Source organism: Galeopterus variegatus, unplaced genomic scaffold (genome assembly GCF_000696425.1).
Source record: "Galeopterus variegatus unplaced genomic scaffold, G_variegatus-3.0.2 Scaffold3494, whole genome shotgun sequence".
Lineage (NCBI taxonomy): Eukaryota > Metazoa > Chordata > Mammalia > Dermoptera > Cynocephalidae > Galeopterus > Galeopterus variegatus.
This window is the reverse complement of record NW_007729605.1, coordinates 142298-161915: the sequence shown is the minus strand read 5'-3', so window position 1 is coordinate 161915 and position 19618 is coordinate 142298. Positions and strand designations below refer to the sequence as shown.

The following is a 19618-nucleotide window of genomic DNA, read 5'->3' as shown; positions in this document are numbered from 1 at the left end:
CCCTCATGAATGGATTGATCCATTCATGGAGTAATGGGTTGATGGTTTAATAGGTTGTCATGGGTGTGACTGCTGGCTTTATAAGAGCATACATGAAGAGCTCTTGCCATCCTCGCCACGTGATCGCCTGTGTCACCACAGGACCCTGTAGAGAGTTCTCACCTGGAAGAAGGCCCTCACCAGATGCACCCCCTGGTGGACTTCCCAGCCTCCAAAACTGCAAGAAATAAATTTAGTTTCTTTATGAACTACCCAATTTTAGATATTCTGTTATAATAAATTTTTGGAAAATTTAGGAAAATAAATGGTCAGGGCCCCTGCGATGTTCGAAGTCTTGCCGATCATCTGAGGTGGGTATGTCCAGTGCACAGGAGTGTTCCTGGTGATTGCGCATGAGCATCCGGGTGTTTTTCCTGAGTTACGGACTTGAGTATAAAGGACTAACTGCGCAGATGCAAGAAGCTTCTAGCAGACGCTCTGTGAAGCCATTAGGTCGGCTGCTCCTAGCTCAGAATAAAGCCTGTTGTTTCTTCACCTACTGCTCCAAGGACCTTTTCCTATTACTTAGGTCGTAGAGCTGCGTGTGAAGGGTTTGTGACCCAGTCTGGACAACAGTCTCGAGGGGTCTGTGAGACCTAGCCCTAGCTTTATGTAAATCATACCTCAATAAACCAGACTTTAGAAATCAAACAACGAAATCATGTTTTAAAAAGAAAAACAAAACTAGAACATTCTTAGTTTAAGCTGAAACCTGAAGGATGAGTAGAAATGAGACAACCAAAGGTTGGAGGCAAAATTGTTTGAGGCAATGGGAATAGTTTAGGCAATAGCCCCGAGGAGGGGAGAATTTGGATGTCAGAGGAGGTCGCCCAGGGCCAGAGTGGCAGAGTCATTGCAAAGGAGGTAAGTTTGACAAGAAATGGGGAAGAGGAAGATATGAGCGGTAGGTCATACGAGCCTTACACCGACTATGCAGGACTTTAGATTTTGTTCTAAAAGCAATGTGAAGTGTCTTAGTCCGTTTGAGCTGATACAACAAAATACCTACACTGGGTGGCTTATAAACAACAAACATTTATTTCTCACAGTTCTGGAGGCTGGAAAATCTAAGATCGTAAGGGACAAAGGATATAAAAGTAATTTCTGGCAATGGATATGCCCCCAGTATGAATATGGCCGTCACATCATGGACAGGAGGGGGGACAGTTAACTTTGTATCTCATGAATATTCTAAATAAATACATTAATTAATTTTTTTTTTAAAGTGCCAGCAGATTCGGTGTCTGATGCAGGCTTATTCTTCATACACAGTGTGTTCTGTCTGTAACCTCACGTGATGATAGAGCCAAACAAGCTACCTAAGGCCTCCCTTATAAGTGTGTTAATTCCATTCATAAGGGCTTCACCCTCATTTTCTAATCACCACCTAAAGGGCCTCACATCTTAATACCATCACCTTGGGGGTTGTTTCAATGTGTGAATTTCGAAGGGACATATTCAGACCATAGCAGGAAGCCTCTGAAAGATTTTAATCAGAGAAATAATGTGACCTAAGTTTTTAAAAGATCATTCTGGAATCTTTGGTGAGAAGGATTGGTGAGGGCAAAAGTGGGTGTGGGTAGACAGATTAGGAGAGCATTGAAAAGAGAGATGATGGGTGCTTGGGCCATGGTGGTGCTTTAGGAGGCAGGAGGGGCCAAATTGGAGATATATTTGCATCCTTATCTCCAACAACTACAAAAATGGAGTTAATAATAAATCCATGTCACTGGGCTGTTGTGCAGATACATGTATATAATTACTTTGCATTTTTGCTCAACGTATTATAAATGCTCAATACATGTTAGCTCTTATTTTAAAAAGATACAAATAAATACTGCTTCCCTTGTTTCTGCTCTCATTTTTATCCAGGTTTCGACTAGCACTTCTTCATAGTGGTGTGTACACTCTCTGGGAGGCCTTCAGTACTTGCACATGTCCTTATTTGTCTTTATCATCTACCTATGTGAAACCAGCCCACTTCTTCCTTAGTGGTAACCCTAATGCTGGTCAGTTTTCTCACAAAAATGTGTAATAATGCATGATCAAAACCATGCACGAACCAGACCTCCACTTCCACTTAGAGCTATGGACACCAGGTAGAATCCATTAGTATTAAGTCGACCTGGTTTTGTTTGTTTGATTTTTCCTGTCCTTGAACATTTGAGTATTCTTTTTTAAGAGGGTGGCATGGTGCAAATCTGTTTTCTTCAGTTATATCTGCTTGCTTTTATAGTAACATTAAACCCATTTTTATTATTTTACTACCCCCCAAATGTTATTATAATCATACAAATATAAATGAGACAGGCCTGGGAAAAAAGAATGAAAATGACAATGGAAAGAGAAAGACTTTTATGAATTTGGAAAGAAGACTCAAAGAGATTGGTGAACAATTAAAATACAGAAAGTCATGAATGTGAAAAGCCAAAGACAACACTAATTTCCATTCCTATTGGCCTGGGTGAAATCTGTCACCACTGGTATAGACAGAAATGTCACAAAAGGGATCTTGACAGGGGACAGAGAAAAAGATAATAAATTGTCTTCTAAAGACTTTCGCTTTGACTTTGAGGCAACCATAGAATTTCCAAACAGATGTGTCCAGGGACATTTGTAAGCTGTCAGATGGGGCATTAATCCACATGATCATTCTAAATGAGACACCAAAGATGCTGAGAGTAGAAAGGGCCTCCAGAGGAGGAAGAGAGGACCAGAAATTGCCCAGCAATCAGTGAAAAAGGAAGGTAAGTTGAGCATCAGGCAGTCAGAGATTGGGTAATGTGCAAAGGTTCTGACAGGAAGGCTGACATAAGAAGCAAAGAGTAGTAGAATCCCTGCCCCTATGGACTAATGTTCAGTGTCAGAGTTTCATTTTTTAGTGGAATTTGGAGTAACTATCGAGACAACAAAACATGGATTCATTTGTAGAGGTACAGAATATGGAACAGAAAGATCCACATGAGCATTCTAGTCAATCAAACACAGTGAAATTCACTGCTCAAATTGCTCTGCAAACATGGCATTAGGTATCTTCTTGACACTGGTGAGCTCTAAGAGATAAAATGATTTAGGATCTCCATTAAAGGAAAAAAAATCATTCGCCTCAAAAATTTTTTTATGCCTATTTTAAGATTTGCGTTTAGTTTTCTGCCTCAGAAAACTCAGAAGGTGAGAAGAGTATAGTTTGAAATCTTTGCTCTTGCTGATATATTTTCCTTCAGTATATTTAGTGGCAGTTTTTGTTCATGAATTCCTATTACTTCTTGGTTTTCAGGGCTGTTTGTAGCATCTCCTAATACAGAATAATCTGCAAGTTTAGTTAACATGTTTACTCCTTACAATTAATACAGATGCTAAATAAGACAGGCCATAAAACTCATATCACTAGCCTCCACCCCTTAACCTGGAACATTGTGATTTATTATCATCTTTATTTTTTATCCTTCATCCAGATTTTAGTCCTTGAAAAGATGTTTGAGTCTTATCCAATATCAATTAATTTAGCAAATATATTTCATGAGACACAGGGTCCTGAATATTACTCAAATCATGGTTTAGTATACATCTTATATATTTGTTTCCTTTTGATGCATGCAGAAAGTCAATTACATTCTACAGATATGGTTTTTCTTTAAAACATAGTGGCATTTGAAATTTTTAATCATTATTTGCCAAGACGAATCATTAGTACTTCTTTATAGGTGTTGTTTTAACATTTTTAATTGTTACATATTTACAAGTTTTACTTACTGAACAAAAAGCCATGCATTTATGGACTCTTTCCTTCACTCATTTATCAATATGTGTTAAATATCTACTACTTTGAGACCATGTCTCCTTTTCCTTTTACTTATAAATATTTGATTTAAAAATATTTTCAAAGCTCTAACTATACAAAAATCCTCTACAAATATATGAGGAATAGTTTAAATACATGTGGAATTATAAAAGGCATACCACTTTCTTTGGAAAGTGATCTTCATTTTTATTACCATTCTAAATTGGTTTGGTGAAATGGTCTAATGTTTTAAAACCAGTATATCTTTTTATTATCAAAGAATGATTTAAATACATCTTAAATCAAACTAATTTTTTCTGTGTTCAAATTTTTAAAATTAAGGATATTCTAGCACAAGATATATGAAATATTCAGAATATTTTATGCCAAGCACCAATATGTGTTCCATGATAACTGGGAAGAGGTTTGTCAATATAATTAAGACATATAAGAAGTAAAATTTGAGGGTAAGAGGGTGGAAATGTATATGTAAAAGTAAAAAACAAAGGGCCGACCCCGTGGCGCACTCAGGAGAGTGCAGCGCTGGGAGTGCAGCAACGCTCCCGCCGCAGGTTGGGATCCTATATAGGAATGACTGGTGCACTCACTGGCTGAGCGCGGTGAGTGCGACACCAAGCCAAGGGTTGTGATCCCCTTACTGGTCATGAAAAAGACAAAAAAAAAAAAAAAGTAAAAAACAAATACCATGGAAGACAATAGATATATTTCACGGAATAATAAGAATAATAATGACTTATTGAACTTTCAATATGTGCCAGAAATTTTGCTAAGCACTTTACATAAATTTTTCCACTTAATCTGCCCATATTATTTTTAATTGAGGAAAGTGAGAGTCTGAGGTATTAAATAATCTGTCTAAGATCACCACCCAGCTTGTCTTAATTAGAACCCAGGGTTGATTCTAGGTCAATTTCATTCCATAGCATGGGTTCTTAACCACCGTAATCTATTATTACCATCATGGTGAAGGAAGTGGTGCTCTTAATTCCATGGAGAAATAATAAGGGAGTTTGTAAGACTTAATACACCCAAAACTATTTACGAAACTAAGATGTTTCCATTCACAGCTGAGCAGAAAGTACAGTCTCTCTTCTTTAGGGTATTTGTCTAAAATTCTCTAAATATGTTAAAATATTCCTCAGGACTCACTTGTATTCGGAAGTACAACTCAATTTGCTTTCATATAATCTCCGGAAGTGGAACTCAAATATAACCGTTCAGCCTGAGGGACTCCTTAACCACTGCCAGGGTCTAATTACCCCAGAATGTGCTTCCACCAACTTGCTTTTACTGCCCCCAAAGATAGAGCCCTTTGTCGTAGCTGAAAGACAGGAAATGCATGGAGACTGGGATTTTGCTGTTGCTGCCCTGTTGGAATATCATGACTCCTGTTTTGCCTCATACACTGAGGATGAGAAAAAGACTCCCACAAACTTCTTGTCCAGTCAGAATGTTTCTTTAAGGTGAGATTAAAGATGATTCTTATTTCTGTATTATGTTCATTTAAGCATGCAGTACTCAGTACAAAATTGGCTATGGTGTCCAGTATTAGATCTCCTTAGATTAACCCACGTAAGTGTTCCCCAAGGCATAAATCTATCACTCTGTAAGGATACACTATGAGAACAGGTTCCAGGTTACAGCTTCTTCGTAGACCCTGATCTACCCTTTGATATCTTATCAGTGCTACAAACAATTAAAACCAATGAGAGTGAATCACCTGCTAATTGGGAAGTAAAATAATTCCTGTGGAAAATTACAACATCAGATTGGAGTTTATGATGATGTAGAGAAACAATACTGGCTAGGTGTTCATTTAAATCAATGTTTTAGGAAAGCAGAGTTCAAAACCAAAGAAAAAAATTATATATGAGTTCTCATGGCCAAAGAGAAGAAAACTAAAACTCAAGAGGGATGAGAATCTCTAAAATGAAATTCCTACATGAAGGACTAGTTCCGATGAAAGAAAAACAAATGTACATGCCTAAGAAAATGAGAGATTGCTTTAGGAGCATTGAGATAAACTCTTATTAAAAACATAGGAACATAAGATGAAAAATGTTGAAAAGTCTTTGGGAATCTATATGAATTTCAGAAACACTGAAGCTCTAAATGGCATGAGGCTAAGGGGAAAAAAAGAATTTCTTAGTTTGTTTTCTGCTGCTATAACAGAATATCATAGACTGGGTAATTCATAAAGAAAAGAAATTTATTTCTTATAGTTCTGGAGATTGGGAAATCCAATATCAAGGTGCGGGCATCTGTTGAGGGCCTTCTTGCTACATAATAACATTGTGGAGGGTAACACATGGTGAGAGGGTAGGAGCATGCATATCAGCTCAGGTCTCTCTTCCTCTTCCTATAAAGCCACCAGCCCTATCATGGGGGCCCCACCTTGATGACCTTGTCTAATCCTAATCACCTTCCAAAGGTCCCACCTCCAAGATCAGCTCAGGTCTCTCTTCCTCTTCCTATAAAGCCACCAGCCCTATCATGGGGGCCCCACCCTGATGACCTTGTCTAATCCTAATCACCTTCCAAAGGTCCCACCTCCAAGTACCATCAACATATGAATTTGGAATTAAGTTTCCAATACACAAAATTTGGGGGATTATATTCAAACCATAGCAAAGGGCAAGAAAAATATACATAGAATAAAAAAAACTTTGAGATGTAATTTACTTATTGTAAAGTGTACACTTTTAAAATGTACAGCTTGATGAATTGTACATACATCTATATCCACGTAACCATATCCAAATCAATATAAAACTCTTCTAATACTCAGGTAATTCTCTCGTGCTTCCTCCACAAGTCAACAATCCTCCAAAGGAAACCACTATTCTGAATTCTATCAGTGTATAAACGTTTGGCTTGTTTCTGAAATTTCATATAAATGAAATCATATAGCATGTATTCTTTGGAGATTTGTTAGACATTACAATATTATGTCTATCAGAGTCACCCAGGTTGTTGAATTCAGCAATATTTTTTATTGCTGTGAAATAATCTCTTTTAATAAATACACCACAATTTATTTATCCATTCTACTTATTTGTGAAGACCAATTAACCAACAGGACCAGTCATCTGCCCCATTCTCCTCCTCCCATACCACCCAGCAAATGAGACAGGATGACTACAGTAAACAGTTCCACTTGGAAAAGAGGATCATGGGAGACACACAGCAGTCTTTGGTTTGGAGTAATCCTGAAATCTTGGAGTGCACATGTCACAAGTTGCCACTATTGTCAGAGTGAATTTTATCCCATTTCTTTCTTCCTCTTGATGAAACCCTAGTTTGGGTTTTGAGGAGTTAGTTCTCCAGTCCATTCTTTTCTGTAGTTCTTCATTCTGCCCTCTGCTAGGTTCTTCCTTTTCCTTCTTGGGCACATCTGAATAGGCCACGTCTGTGAGACTAAGCAGCTTTTTCAGACTGCTTTGTTCCCAAAGAAGATGGGGGGGGGGGGTTCCAAGGTTATTTTAAGGCTCAAGCAGTCACTATCAATTTTTGTCCATTTGGCAGTAAAACTCTTTCAAAAACATAGCTTTTAATCTGTTTGATTTTTTTTCCATGTGCCAATAGCCATGCCAACAATTCTCTTCAAGACATGGCTCTCTCTATAAATAATTATAATTTTAGTAGTCCATGGGAGAGCCAATTCTTTAGTGTGTTTGATCTGAGATATTTTGTTCAACTGAAGGGATTAACTGGTTACTATCTTAATCAATTTAAACAAAGGGTATGACAGCTACATACATGGTTTTGGCTTACCTGTTTGTGATGAGAGAAGGCTGAATCTTCTACCACTGCAAAGTCCCAGAACTTATGGCCTCTTCATGTTCCCTCTCATCCCAGCATTTAATACAGCAAATCTTCTTACAGATCATCTTTTTCTTGTAGATTCTTTCAAACAACCAAGGCACACTACCTAAATTCTTTTCCCCACCCTTTCCTAAAGTCACAAACTCCTTTAGTACATAATACACTTTGCAAGTTATGTCAGTGGATTGTTTTACCAAATATATTTCCTTTGTATAACATGAGTTGACATCTTTACCACCTCTTTCCTTGCTGCCCACTGCCAGATCCTACAACTAAAGTCACAAAATTTACACTTTTATTATGGCAGCATTCCACTTCCAGATACCAATTTTTGTACTGGAGAGCATAGGCCATATTATATTGTATTAACCTATAAGTCTAAATCTCAGTGGCTTATAAAAATGAAATCACACATCTCACTCACAGTGTATATTCACTGTAAGTCAGTTTGTTCCATGTGGTCTTTATTCTGGTACCCAGGTGAGTAAAGAAACTACTATCTGAAACTCTGATGTCTTCTGATAAAGAGAAAACAAAACAAAGCAGAATCAAATTTTGGCAATTTGAGCACTTTTGTTTGTACTTCATTGGCCAAAGCAAGTCATGTGATCAAGCTTGATATCAAACTGATGTAGATAAATACTCTTTCCATAGGGAAGAACAGTGAATGTGTTAAACAACAACAACAACAAAAATACAATCTACTGTAAAAAGTGTAACTTTCTGGCAATTAGAGCTGAATAGAGTGTAGCAAGCAATAAAAGCATCTTGATGGAAGCTGGAAAATCTTCACCATCATAATAAATATAGACCATTTACTAAATACTTAATAAGATCCTAGACCAGTGCCCTCATTTAATCCTCATAAAACCTAATCAATGATGAAAACTTGTCTCCAAGAAGCACTTTATCCAAGATTATACATCAGTGAGTGGCAAAGCTGGAATTTGCAGCCAGGCAGATCTGTATGAATTCAAACATCAGGCTTTTCCCATTACCAAGCACAATGGTAGCTATAAAATGGTTTCACATAGAGAATGAGGCTTGGATTGATATCCTCTAACACTGGCTTCACCAAGATTCTGTGATCATGGACATTTTCAATTAGAGGTTTTTATGAACTCTTTATTAGAGCTAGGATTCAGTAGATGTATACTTAGAAAATGGCATCAGTTATTAAATATTTAAATACATGTATTTTGATTGGTGAATAACACCATCTCAAGTACCCCTTTCAGGTACCCCTTTCAGACATGGTTGAGGACCAGAGCACCACATTTTGATTCAGCAATTAGAGGGTTAATTCTGTCCCATTAGGGTTTCCTCAGCACCTTGCTCAAGAGGAGGCTTTTGGCAACTGATCAGTGCCTGTGCCTTACTGATTGTTAAATATTTTGAATGTCACCCTATTCAATAACTCTGTGTTGAGTCATAAGTGGCCCAAAGTAGAGATTAAAAATTATTCTGAAGTGAAAAAATAGTCAATTGGAACAGAAGCAGCTTATCAAAAAATTGAGATAAGTTAACTTTTAGATGTGAAGTATAAGAGGGTCATATTTTTTAAATGCTTAATCATGAAAATAAGTAATTTAAATTATTCAATTGCAATAAATCAGATTAATAACTAAATAGGTACATGTTTTTATTTATTGAAGATAGAATGAGAACTCTGTTAAACTAGTTCACGTTTGTCTTTTAACAGGCTATTTTGTGTGATTGTTGATATTAGATAACATGAAATTTAGATATTCTATCAATAATTGATGTTAAATCAAAATCAGTTTCATGAACTGAAAATATATTCATGTTGGAAGTTTAACATGAATATACAGATAACACTTAAATGCACACCCCTATGTCAATGGTTTTCAATCTTAGCTAAACAATAGACTTACTAGGGAACTTGTCTAGACAACACCCAAAACAAGTACATCAAGACTCCTGATGGTGGGACACAGGTAATAGTAGCTTTTAAAGCTCCCCAGGTGGTTCCACTGCACAGCCATGGCTGAGAACCATCACCCTACATCATTCGAAATGCTACCCAGTCCTTCCTTTTGGAGATTATGCTCTTTATGTTGTATAAACTGCATTCTCCTACTTCTCAGGATTCTGATACACATCTGCAAATAGTCACTGGTAAAAGGGGGGCAAATAAACCAGGGACTATGGGGAGCAACTATCTGGTTTGCCCCAGACTGAAGGCTTTCCAGGGTATGGGACTTTCAGTACTAAAACGGGGTACAGCACAATCTCCTCTGCCCTTTCTCTGAGGAACAGCTTATTCAGGTCCACTTGGGGCCTGGGATCAGAAAGTAAAGTCAATAAAATTGTGAAGGGAATTGAACAAATTCTACATCCCTTTATGAAAGAGCTTACAGTCCATAAGCAGTATAGAAATGAAAACTCCAGACTGGAATTTTTCCTTCAGGGGTTTTATGTTGTTGAAGCCTAAAATATTTGCACATATGATAACACTCAGGCTTTTCTTATCCTTCATACACCCTCAAGCACTAGGTCCACTGGCCCCTGGTAGGCTGCAATTTAGCAAACTTTGCCAAAGTAGGCCAATTTTATCAGTATTAAAAAAAAAAAATGCTGCAAAATTGTTTTGTCCCTTCATGGCTTTCTGGTTTTTTTGTTGTTGTTTTAGCCACTCACACCTAGCTTTCTAACGCTGTGTCTCACACAGCTCAGTCAACAGCATTTACACATAAAATCTTTTGCTTTTCAGTTTGCATTGAGTGCAAAGAGAGGTGTTTGCTTGCAGTTGGGGAAAGTTTTGAATCATAGTGTAGGACAGTTTATATGCAACACCTGATTACAGTCTACTGCTGTGCTGACATCAGCACCCTACCCTATTAAAGTTAACTCTTCTCTGAACAATAGTGAATGGGCCACAAACAGCTGCTTGCTGCCTTAAGCATGACACTGCTTGAATATTGATATACTTTGAGACAATCAAAATGAATGGAATTTAGCTTGCCTTCTCTCTAAATGCTGTCTATTGAGGTATAAGAAGCCATCTGCATCCCTACAGTTTTTCCCGGGTTCCTAAAGTCTACTGCAGCACAATAATGCCCTTGGGAATAAAAGGTGAGCACTACACTGACATTAGAATTTGCCTCCTGCTTTTTTTCACTAACTTTACGGCCACCATCTCAGGGCTATTTCTTCTACTCTTTGCAGATCTGTTCCCCTTCTTTGTGTTGACTTCTATCTCCTCTTTATTTCTTCTGTCTCTTCTATCACTTTTACCTGCACACAGCACCTTTGCTTTGAAATCAAACATTTCCTTCTGGTCAGTGAACTGGCCAGTGGCCTTATGTCAGACACAATGTTTGGAGCTTCTTCACATTTTTCAACATTGTTTTCTGAAGCTGTTTCTTCCTGACTCTGTTTTTTTCTGGTTCAGGCTTTCCATATGCTTTCAAGTTACATGAAGATTGGCTTCTAGGTTCATGAGTCATTATTATGTTTTTGTATATTTAAGCATCATGGAATCATGTTATCCAGGCAATGAATTTCCCATCTGAAAGAAGGAAGAAGTTTTATATTTGGGGAGAAAATTCCAAAACTAAAAAATTTCCCTCAAATAGAAATAATGGCAGACATAGTGAGGATAATACATAGATTATTACACTTAGGTTTTTTTATTCCATGTGCACTCATTAAACACTGCTCTGTCAGGCACTGGGTTGGGTGTTGGAAACATAAAGATGAATAGTTTACAATTGGAGTTCTCATTGAAACCTCAAGTTCAGTTTCTCTTAAAATTTCCATTTATCCATTTATGAAAATCAGATTTAATTATATTTTATTAAACATCCTTGTGATGTAAAAATGAGACTTCAAAAATATTCTATAAAATTACATCATGACTTTAATGTATATTGACATTATATAGATATCTTTTTATGGTTGTTTGGTATTCAGGTAATGTAGTATATTGGCAATTACTATCATTCAAAAAACAATGAAAGGAAAGGACATTTAAGATCATTTAGAATGTTTTAATCTTTACATAATGCTACTAAATGTTACTAAGATGCATTAATTGGATGAAAAAGTTCAATTTATTGTTATTAATTTTTTATACTACTTATGAAAAATCTGACTATATCTATAGGCATGAGTCAGGGAAAATAGCAATCTAATAATTGGGTTAACAGGAAATGGTACAATTATTCCTTGATATCTGTGGGGGATTGGTTCCAGGACCCCCAAGGATAACAAAATTCAAGATGCTCAAGTCCCTTATATAAAATGCTGTAGTATTTGCATATATCCTTTGCACATCCTCCCATATACTTTAAATCATCTTTAGATTACTTATAATACCTAACACCATGTAAATTAATGGTTGGTATACTGTATTGTTTTTTATTTGAATTATATTTTATTTGCTTTTATATTTTGGAATATTTTTGATCTGCAGTTCAGTTGCTTAAATTCATGGATTCAATCCAGATATGGGAAGCTGACTGTAATTGTTACTTATAAAATGCTGTATGTGTATGCCTTTGTGTATGTGTGTGTACATGTGCATGCATGTGTGTGTGCATCTGTGAGGCAGATTTTTTAAAAAACAGATTTTTCAAAGACCTGACCTAAAATTAAGCTGAACAATCAAATAAAGGCATAGAGTATAAATCTTAGGACTTAGTTGCATTATCATCCTCTGTGCTCTTTGGAAAATAGATTAATATGTAGCCAATACCTCTAAGCAGCAACTGCTTTTGATATCTTATTATAAATAAGTTCAGACCTTAAATGCTTTAATAAACAGCCTTTTATATTTTGTTTTAAAATTGACATGGAAAAAATGCTGAGTCTTCCTCAAGTTTTCTATTACATGACATACCTTGTAGTCCACTGATACTAGCTGCATCTGTAATTCTATTAGCTTAAAATGTCTCTGAGATAGGATCTTTCCACTCACCTTCCTCTTGGAGCTGTCTCTATAAGGTTCATTTTGTGATACGTTTTTCAATTTCATACTTCAGATTTGATCTTGAGTTACTCTATTTGACTTAAGTTCTTGTAGAATTTTCTCGCTATTAATTTTATCAGCCATTTGCAACACACTCTGGTATTCATCACTTGAAAGATAATATTGAAGGGGAACTTAATTGGATGAGATTGATTTTCCCACACACACCATTACACACGCTATAGATATGTGTATGCAGCTAAGGAAGAAATGGAGGAAATATGCTTTTCTCTCTAACATACTATTTAAATAATACTATTAACTTATTAATCAGTACCAGGAGCTACCTGGAACATATAGCATTGATTTTCTGAATTCTGATTGATACTGAAAATCAAGTAGTAGCTCTTTTGAATTGCTACTCACTGATTTAGAATGAATGCAAATCCATATAGAATAAAATGAAATCTTCCTGAAGAATCAATTCAGCACAACTATTTACAGAGAATCAGGCTGTGTCTATAAATCTTAAGTAATCATACTTCAGCATGGGTAAGCTAGTAGTCAATTAGGATTGCCACAGAATTTATATGATTATTCAAATATTGTACATAAATAAATTCTAAAATACTCTGAATATACCACAATTTTTTTCTTAACTTTTTCAAATGGGTACATAGTTTGTATTAACTTCTTGAGGTAGAAGATAAAGGGAAAATTGGGAAATGTCATCACATTTGTCTTCACAAATGGTTCCATTTTTTACACAGATATCAGAGTCCAGAATTTGGGGAAATGATAAGGGGACATAGTTTCAGGCTTCCTGAGAAGGAAAAAAGTCCAGATCAGGGAGAAAAAAAGAGTATACAGGGCGAAGCAAACCCCAGAGGAGTAAGATAAAATGCACAGCTAGAGTGGGAGATTATGAACATAGTAATGACAAGAACATATAAGTATGAAAATACATGCCCACTCCCACACTCCAAAAAGGAGACACAAACAGAACACAAATAAAATTAGAGGACATCTATTTTCTCAGCCTGGGTCACCCCACAGTGCTAAGCCTGAGACAAAGGCTTGCATTCAGGTAGTTTATTTTGTAAACTGGTCCCAAGGAACAGGAGTAGAGGGCAGATAGGATGAAATAATAAAGGAAGGCAAGCCAGTCAAATGGATTATATCACACTGGTTCCTACTGTGGGTCCCTAGGGCTCGATCCCCTTGGGAACCTTCTGAAAAACTGAAGAGTGAGACTCGGAGTATTTCCCTTTTCCCTTGTCTGCTTTAAGGGAAACATCCACTAGCTCCTGCACCCATGGCTCAATATTGCCCATCGTACTTACAGGTTTGCACTAGCATCAGAATGCTGAATGGAGTCCACAGACATCGGGTTGTAGCAGCAGAGAAACCCATGGCAGACTGTGAGAGATACTCGGTCCAATCGAGCTAGGGTGCAGTCAGGCTACACTTGCATTGAGAAGGTATCACAATAACAACTGGGGTAAAAAGATGGACAGAAAGGACCTGAAACAGGACATGAGAGGTGTCCAGTGTAGCCCATTCATTGCACTGCTGAGACTCCCTTGCTCCTCACATTACATTCAGTCCATCACATAACCTTCAACATGGTTGTCACCTGCAATATCTACAAAAGACATAATACACAATATTAGTGGAACAAGCTGATAATTAGTCTCAACTGCTGCAACTGGTCTCAATGCCATAACTGATATTTATATTTTTTTCCTCCACCACCTGTTCAGAATTTTCCTTGACTTTGGATTGTTTGATGGAAAAACTCAGATCTTTACTTCCAAATGGTCAGAACTGTTAGTTGCTTTAACCCTTTAGTGCTATGATTATTGACAGAGCCCATTTACTTTTATCACTGTGTATGGAAGCATCAAGATATAGAGCTCCTAGTATCAATTGTCTGTCAGAAATCCTAGCTCTCCATAGTATCAGGTTCGATTACCCCCGCTAATATGGCACCTCATTTCTTTGCATGCAGATCTACTTGCACAAGGAGCCAAAAATGACATAATGATAGTTATAGCTTTAGGTTAATTAGAATCTTTACTGTGTTCCCTAATGGAAATATCCTCCATTTCTGAAGAACCAGGAGTTCTATTCCAGTATGGACAGTTGCTAAGACATAAGGCACAAATTTCATAGGTGGGTAGCTGGGAATGTAGTGAGAAAGGCCAATCTTTCCATCCCTTGGTTCTTGGGTCTGTGCATTCTAGCTGTTGGGAACATGGTGCCTTAATATTGGCTGTTGTTTCAGTGTATAAACCACATCCTGGAGGTCACACCCCAGCCCTACAGGGCACTGTCCCCAAACTAGCACCTTTGCAGTTTCTTTTATAAACCATTCAATCATTCAATTGGGTCATCTAATTCCAAGTCATGCAGTCTATCTGCGTAAGAACTAGTTAATGTTATGTTCACGCATTCAGTGTAACCTCACCAATTGTGAAATGTCTCAGTTAATGCCACTGGAGAAGCCATCCTGCTTCTTGGTTATCAAGTGTCTTCTCTACTACAGATGCTCTCTGGTGGTCATTATCATGAGGTGCAGAGATCCTTATGCTTTGTGTCCACTCCCATAGTCCATTCCTGAGGGGCAGTAGTATGGTGGCTGTCCATTTTCAGCTAGCACCAACATATACAACAAATCCTTTTCTGAGCCATGCTTGGTCTTTTCTTTCTGATAGTTCGTGTTAGAAATTATCCATCCCCCACTGTGAGGCCAGATTATGAGATGGGAGAGAGAGGAGGTGATGCAGCAGAAGTACATGGAATGGGAATCTAAATCACTTGTTTATGTTATTCAATAACGNATCGGGTTGTAGCAGCAGAGAAACCCATGGCAGACTGTGAGAGATACTCGGTCCAATCGAGCTAGGGTGCAGTCAGGCTACACTTGCATTGAGAAGGTATCACAATAACAACTGGGGTAAAAAGATGGACAGAAAGGACCTGAAACAGGACATGAGAGGTGTCCAGTGTAGCCCATTCATTGCACTGCTGAGACTCCCTTGCTCCTCACATTACATTCAGTCCATCACATAACCTTCAACATGGTTGTCACCTGCAATATCTACAAAAGACATAATACGCAATATTAGTGGAACAAGCTGATAATTAGTCTCAACTGCTGCAACTGGTCTCAATGCCATAACTGATATTTATATTTTTTTCCTCCACCACCTGTTCAGAATTTTCCTTGACTTTGGATTGTTTGATGGAAAAACTCAGATCTTTACTTCCAAATGGTCAGAACTGTTAGTTGCTTTAACCCTTTAGTGCTATGATTATTGACAGAGCCCATTTACTTTTATCACTGTGTATGGAAGCATCAAGATATAGAGCTCCTAGTATCAATTGTCTGTCAGAAATCCTAGCTCTCCATAGTATCAGGTTCGATTACCCCCGCTAATATGGCACCTCATTTCTTTGCATGCAGATCTACTTGCACAAGGAGCCAAAAATGACATAATGATAGTTATAGCTTTAGGTTAATTAGAATCTTTACTGTGTTCCCTAATGGAAATATCCTCCATTTCTGAAGAACCAGGAGTTCTATTCCAGTATGGACAGTTGCTAAGACATAAGGCACAAATTTCATAGGTGGGTAGCTGGGAATGTAGTGAGAAAGGCCAATCTTTCCATCCCTTGGTTCTTGGGTCTGTGCATTCTAGCTGTTGGGAACATGGTGCCTTAATATTGGCTGTTGTTTCAGTGTATAAACCACATCCTGGAGGTCACACCCCAGCCCTACAGGGCACTGTCCCCAAACTAGCACCTTTGCAGTTTCTTTTATAAACCATTCAATCATTCAATTGGGTCATCTAATTCCAAGTCATGCAGTCTATCTGCGTAAGAACTAGTTAATGTTATGTTCACGCATTCAGTGTAACCTCACCAATTGTGAAATGTCTCAGTTAATGCCACTGGAGAAACCATCCTGCTTCTTGGTTATCAAGTGTCTTCTCTACTACAGATGCTCTCTGGTGGTCATTATCATGAGGTGCAGAGATCCTTATGCTTTGTGTCCACTCCCATAGTCCATTCCTGAGGGGCAGTAGTATGGTGGCTGTCCATTTTCAGCTAGCACCAACATATACAACAAATCCTTTTCTGAGCCATGCTTGGTCTTTTCTTTCTGATAGTTCGTGTTAGAAATTATCCATCCCCCACTGTGAGGCCAGATTATGAGATGGGAGAGAGAGGAGGCAGTAGTATGGTGGCTGTCCATTTTCAGCTAGCACCAACATATACAACAAATCCTTTTCTGAACCATGCTTGGTCTTTTCTTTCTGATAGTTCGTGTTAGAAATTATCCATCCCCCACTGTGAGGCCAGATTATGAGATGGGAGAGAGAGGAGTTGATGCAGCAGAAGTACATGGAATGGGAATCTAAATCACTTGTTTATGTTATTCAATAACGCCTTCCAGACCTACTGAGCCCTAACCCAAATGTGCTATTTTCACATACTGTTGAATTTATATTGCACCTGCCCATCCTTATTTGATGGGTGTGACAATACCCAGCTTATGACAGTTTTGGTCCCATAATAACTTGATATCTCATGATCAGGCACTGATCCTTAACTAAGTCCCAGAAGCTGCTTTTTCAAATGGCAAGTAGTTCTTTAACCCAGGAGGCATGGACTGTATGATGTTGCTTAAGAATCTCAGGCATTTGTCTGTGCTATAACTCCTCTCTTTCAACTAGACAGAGAATATACACCCCATCAGATGTGTTGGTCATGTGGACTGGCTGCAGAGTTCTCTATTACACTGGGCCCCACCTGAAAGCTTCAGCCTTCCAAAGCACTTATTAAATTGATTATAGCAGTTATCCTAAGCACAGTATATGCAACCTCCAAGATTTAAAAAAATCTCACCAAGAGCTGTGTCTACTTTTTGGTAGGAGTACATGAGCAACAACCTGTCCTTTGCCACAGAGAGAATGGCAACATGCCCCAGACCACTGGACTCCTCACCATCTTCACTGGTATTACAGGTTCCTGAATCTTCTCAGTGTTACTCTCCTACTGTCCGGCCTACTTTCTCTTAGTAAGAAATACACCGTACTTACCAGTTCTTGATCACCAGTTAGTATACAAGTATTGTCATCAGTATTGTGGACTGATATGATATTCTTCTGACTATTAAATTCATCAGGGTCCATGAAAATTATATCATGACAAGGAGAAAGGGAGTTAATGCAGCCCTGGGGCTAGAGAATTGATAGCCACATAACAGAAACTGCTTTGGATCTTTATAAATAGGATTGGGAAGAAAATGCCAGTTCAATGCAGAACTCTCATGAATGGGATTAGTGGCCTTAGAAAAGAGGGCTGAGAAAGCTATCCAGTTTATGATATTCTGTTATTGCAGTCAGAACGGACTAAGACAGCTCCAATCTCTGCAATTCTTCCTGGAGTGTGATCTCCTATCTTGACTGGGCTAGGATCTGGGAGAGAGGTAAGATAGTTTCAGAGGCTTCCACTTGGCCTTTCCTACAACAATGGCTATTATTCCACAGGTTAGAGAATCAATGGCTGGCTGCCAAGTATATCCACCCAATAATACACTCAGGAAATGAGTAAATAGCCAGAGTGGGTCCCATGAACCTGATGAACCCATCATCAGAAAGGTTTGGATCAGAACTTTGTATGCATATCTATCTCCCGGTGTCTAATCACTTTAACCACTGAATCATGTTGGACTGTTGTTTTTCTGAGTGTCAGGTCAGATCTGGGTGTAGCATCACTCAAAATGTTGACTATTTCCTCTTCCCCAGGCAAATAGCTGAAGGATCCTTTGGAAGTAAGATCGGGGGAGTGATTATTGTATATATTTGCAGTAGCATTGCAGGGTTCTTCCTTGAAGGATGCCGATTCCACCTCAGTCAATCACTTTGGGTCTGAGAACTGGATGGGATCTGTAAACTGGTGGTGTTATGCCCTGATTTGGAGCAGCATTCGAGTTACCAGGATTCTGGTAGGTGGTGGGTTGGGCTGAGTGCAATGGAAGATGAAGCCCTGGCTTTTGTAATAGCTGGTGCTTCTACCATACAAGGACAATGCCAACCATAAGTCTGTGGAGTCGACAGGCTTTTATAATTGCTTTTAGAGGCTTCAAAAATAGAAAACAAGTTTTGAAATGTGCTCAGGTTAAACAACCATACAAGGAGAGACACATAAAAAGGGACTATAAACACCTATCTTATGCTATTATGAGCTTGCTTATTTGGATCTAAGCTTTCTAGCTGGTCTTTCATTACCCCACAGGATTGTTAATATGTTGAAATTGAGTGAATAAAGATACTATAGCAGAAACAATTGATCAGCATTCACAGCACATAGCACCATGTGTTACTGATGTGCACTGATGATTTTACAGGAATGACCCTCCACTGGACTGCAAGCTCCTGTGTCATGTGTCAGGGATGGGAATTTCATCTCTGCAGTTTACTCTGGTACATTGCTTGGCACATGGAAGCAGCTCAGATTTTCTCAAATAAATAAAGAACAAATGAATTAGTTGGCAAAAAGTCATGTTTTCTAGTAACGTTTAAGTAAATAGGTCTGGAGCTTGATGAGCCTATTTTTATGGGAGCACCTGTCAGATCAGGTTTTCTTCAACTGACTGCCATTTGTTTGGGATATAGTAAAAAGTCACCGTGTAGGTGGGCTCATTCCTGAAGCAAAAATTCTCCCTCCCTCCATCACTCCAGAAAATCCCTTCTTACCTCTTTCAAGCCAATCCACCACCCCATATAGGGTCAACCACAGACTTCCACTGTCATAGATTAGTTTTGCCTGTTCTAGCACTTCTGATAGAGTTTGGATGTGTTGTCCCCACCAAAACTCATGTGGAAATCTGATCCCCAATGTGGCAGTGCTGGAAGCTGTTTGAGTCATGGGGGCAGATCCCTCAAGAATGGATTAATGCTCTCTCTGGGGGGTGAGGGTCCTGAGTGTGATCTCCCTCTATTAGTTCT

The 19618-nt window shown here is 38.2% G+C and overlaps 1 protein-coding gene across 1 annotated transcript in view; it reads left to right on the top strand.

Annotated features, from left to right (window-relative positions):
- Nucleotides 1-392: 392 nt before the first annotated feature.
- LOC103600879 (UDP-glucose:glycoprotein glucosyltransferase 2-like) overlaps nucleotides 393-19618 on the top strand; it is a gene marked incomplete at its 3' end in the record, with an annotated part of 156175 nt that continues 136949 nt past the window's right edge. Inside the window, exon 1 of the mRNA XM_008585211.1 lies at nucleotides 393-492. Within this exon, the coding sequence (XP_008583433.1) occupies nucleotides 393-492 (100 nt within the window). The remainder of the gene's footprint in view (nucleotides 493-19618) is intronic.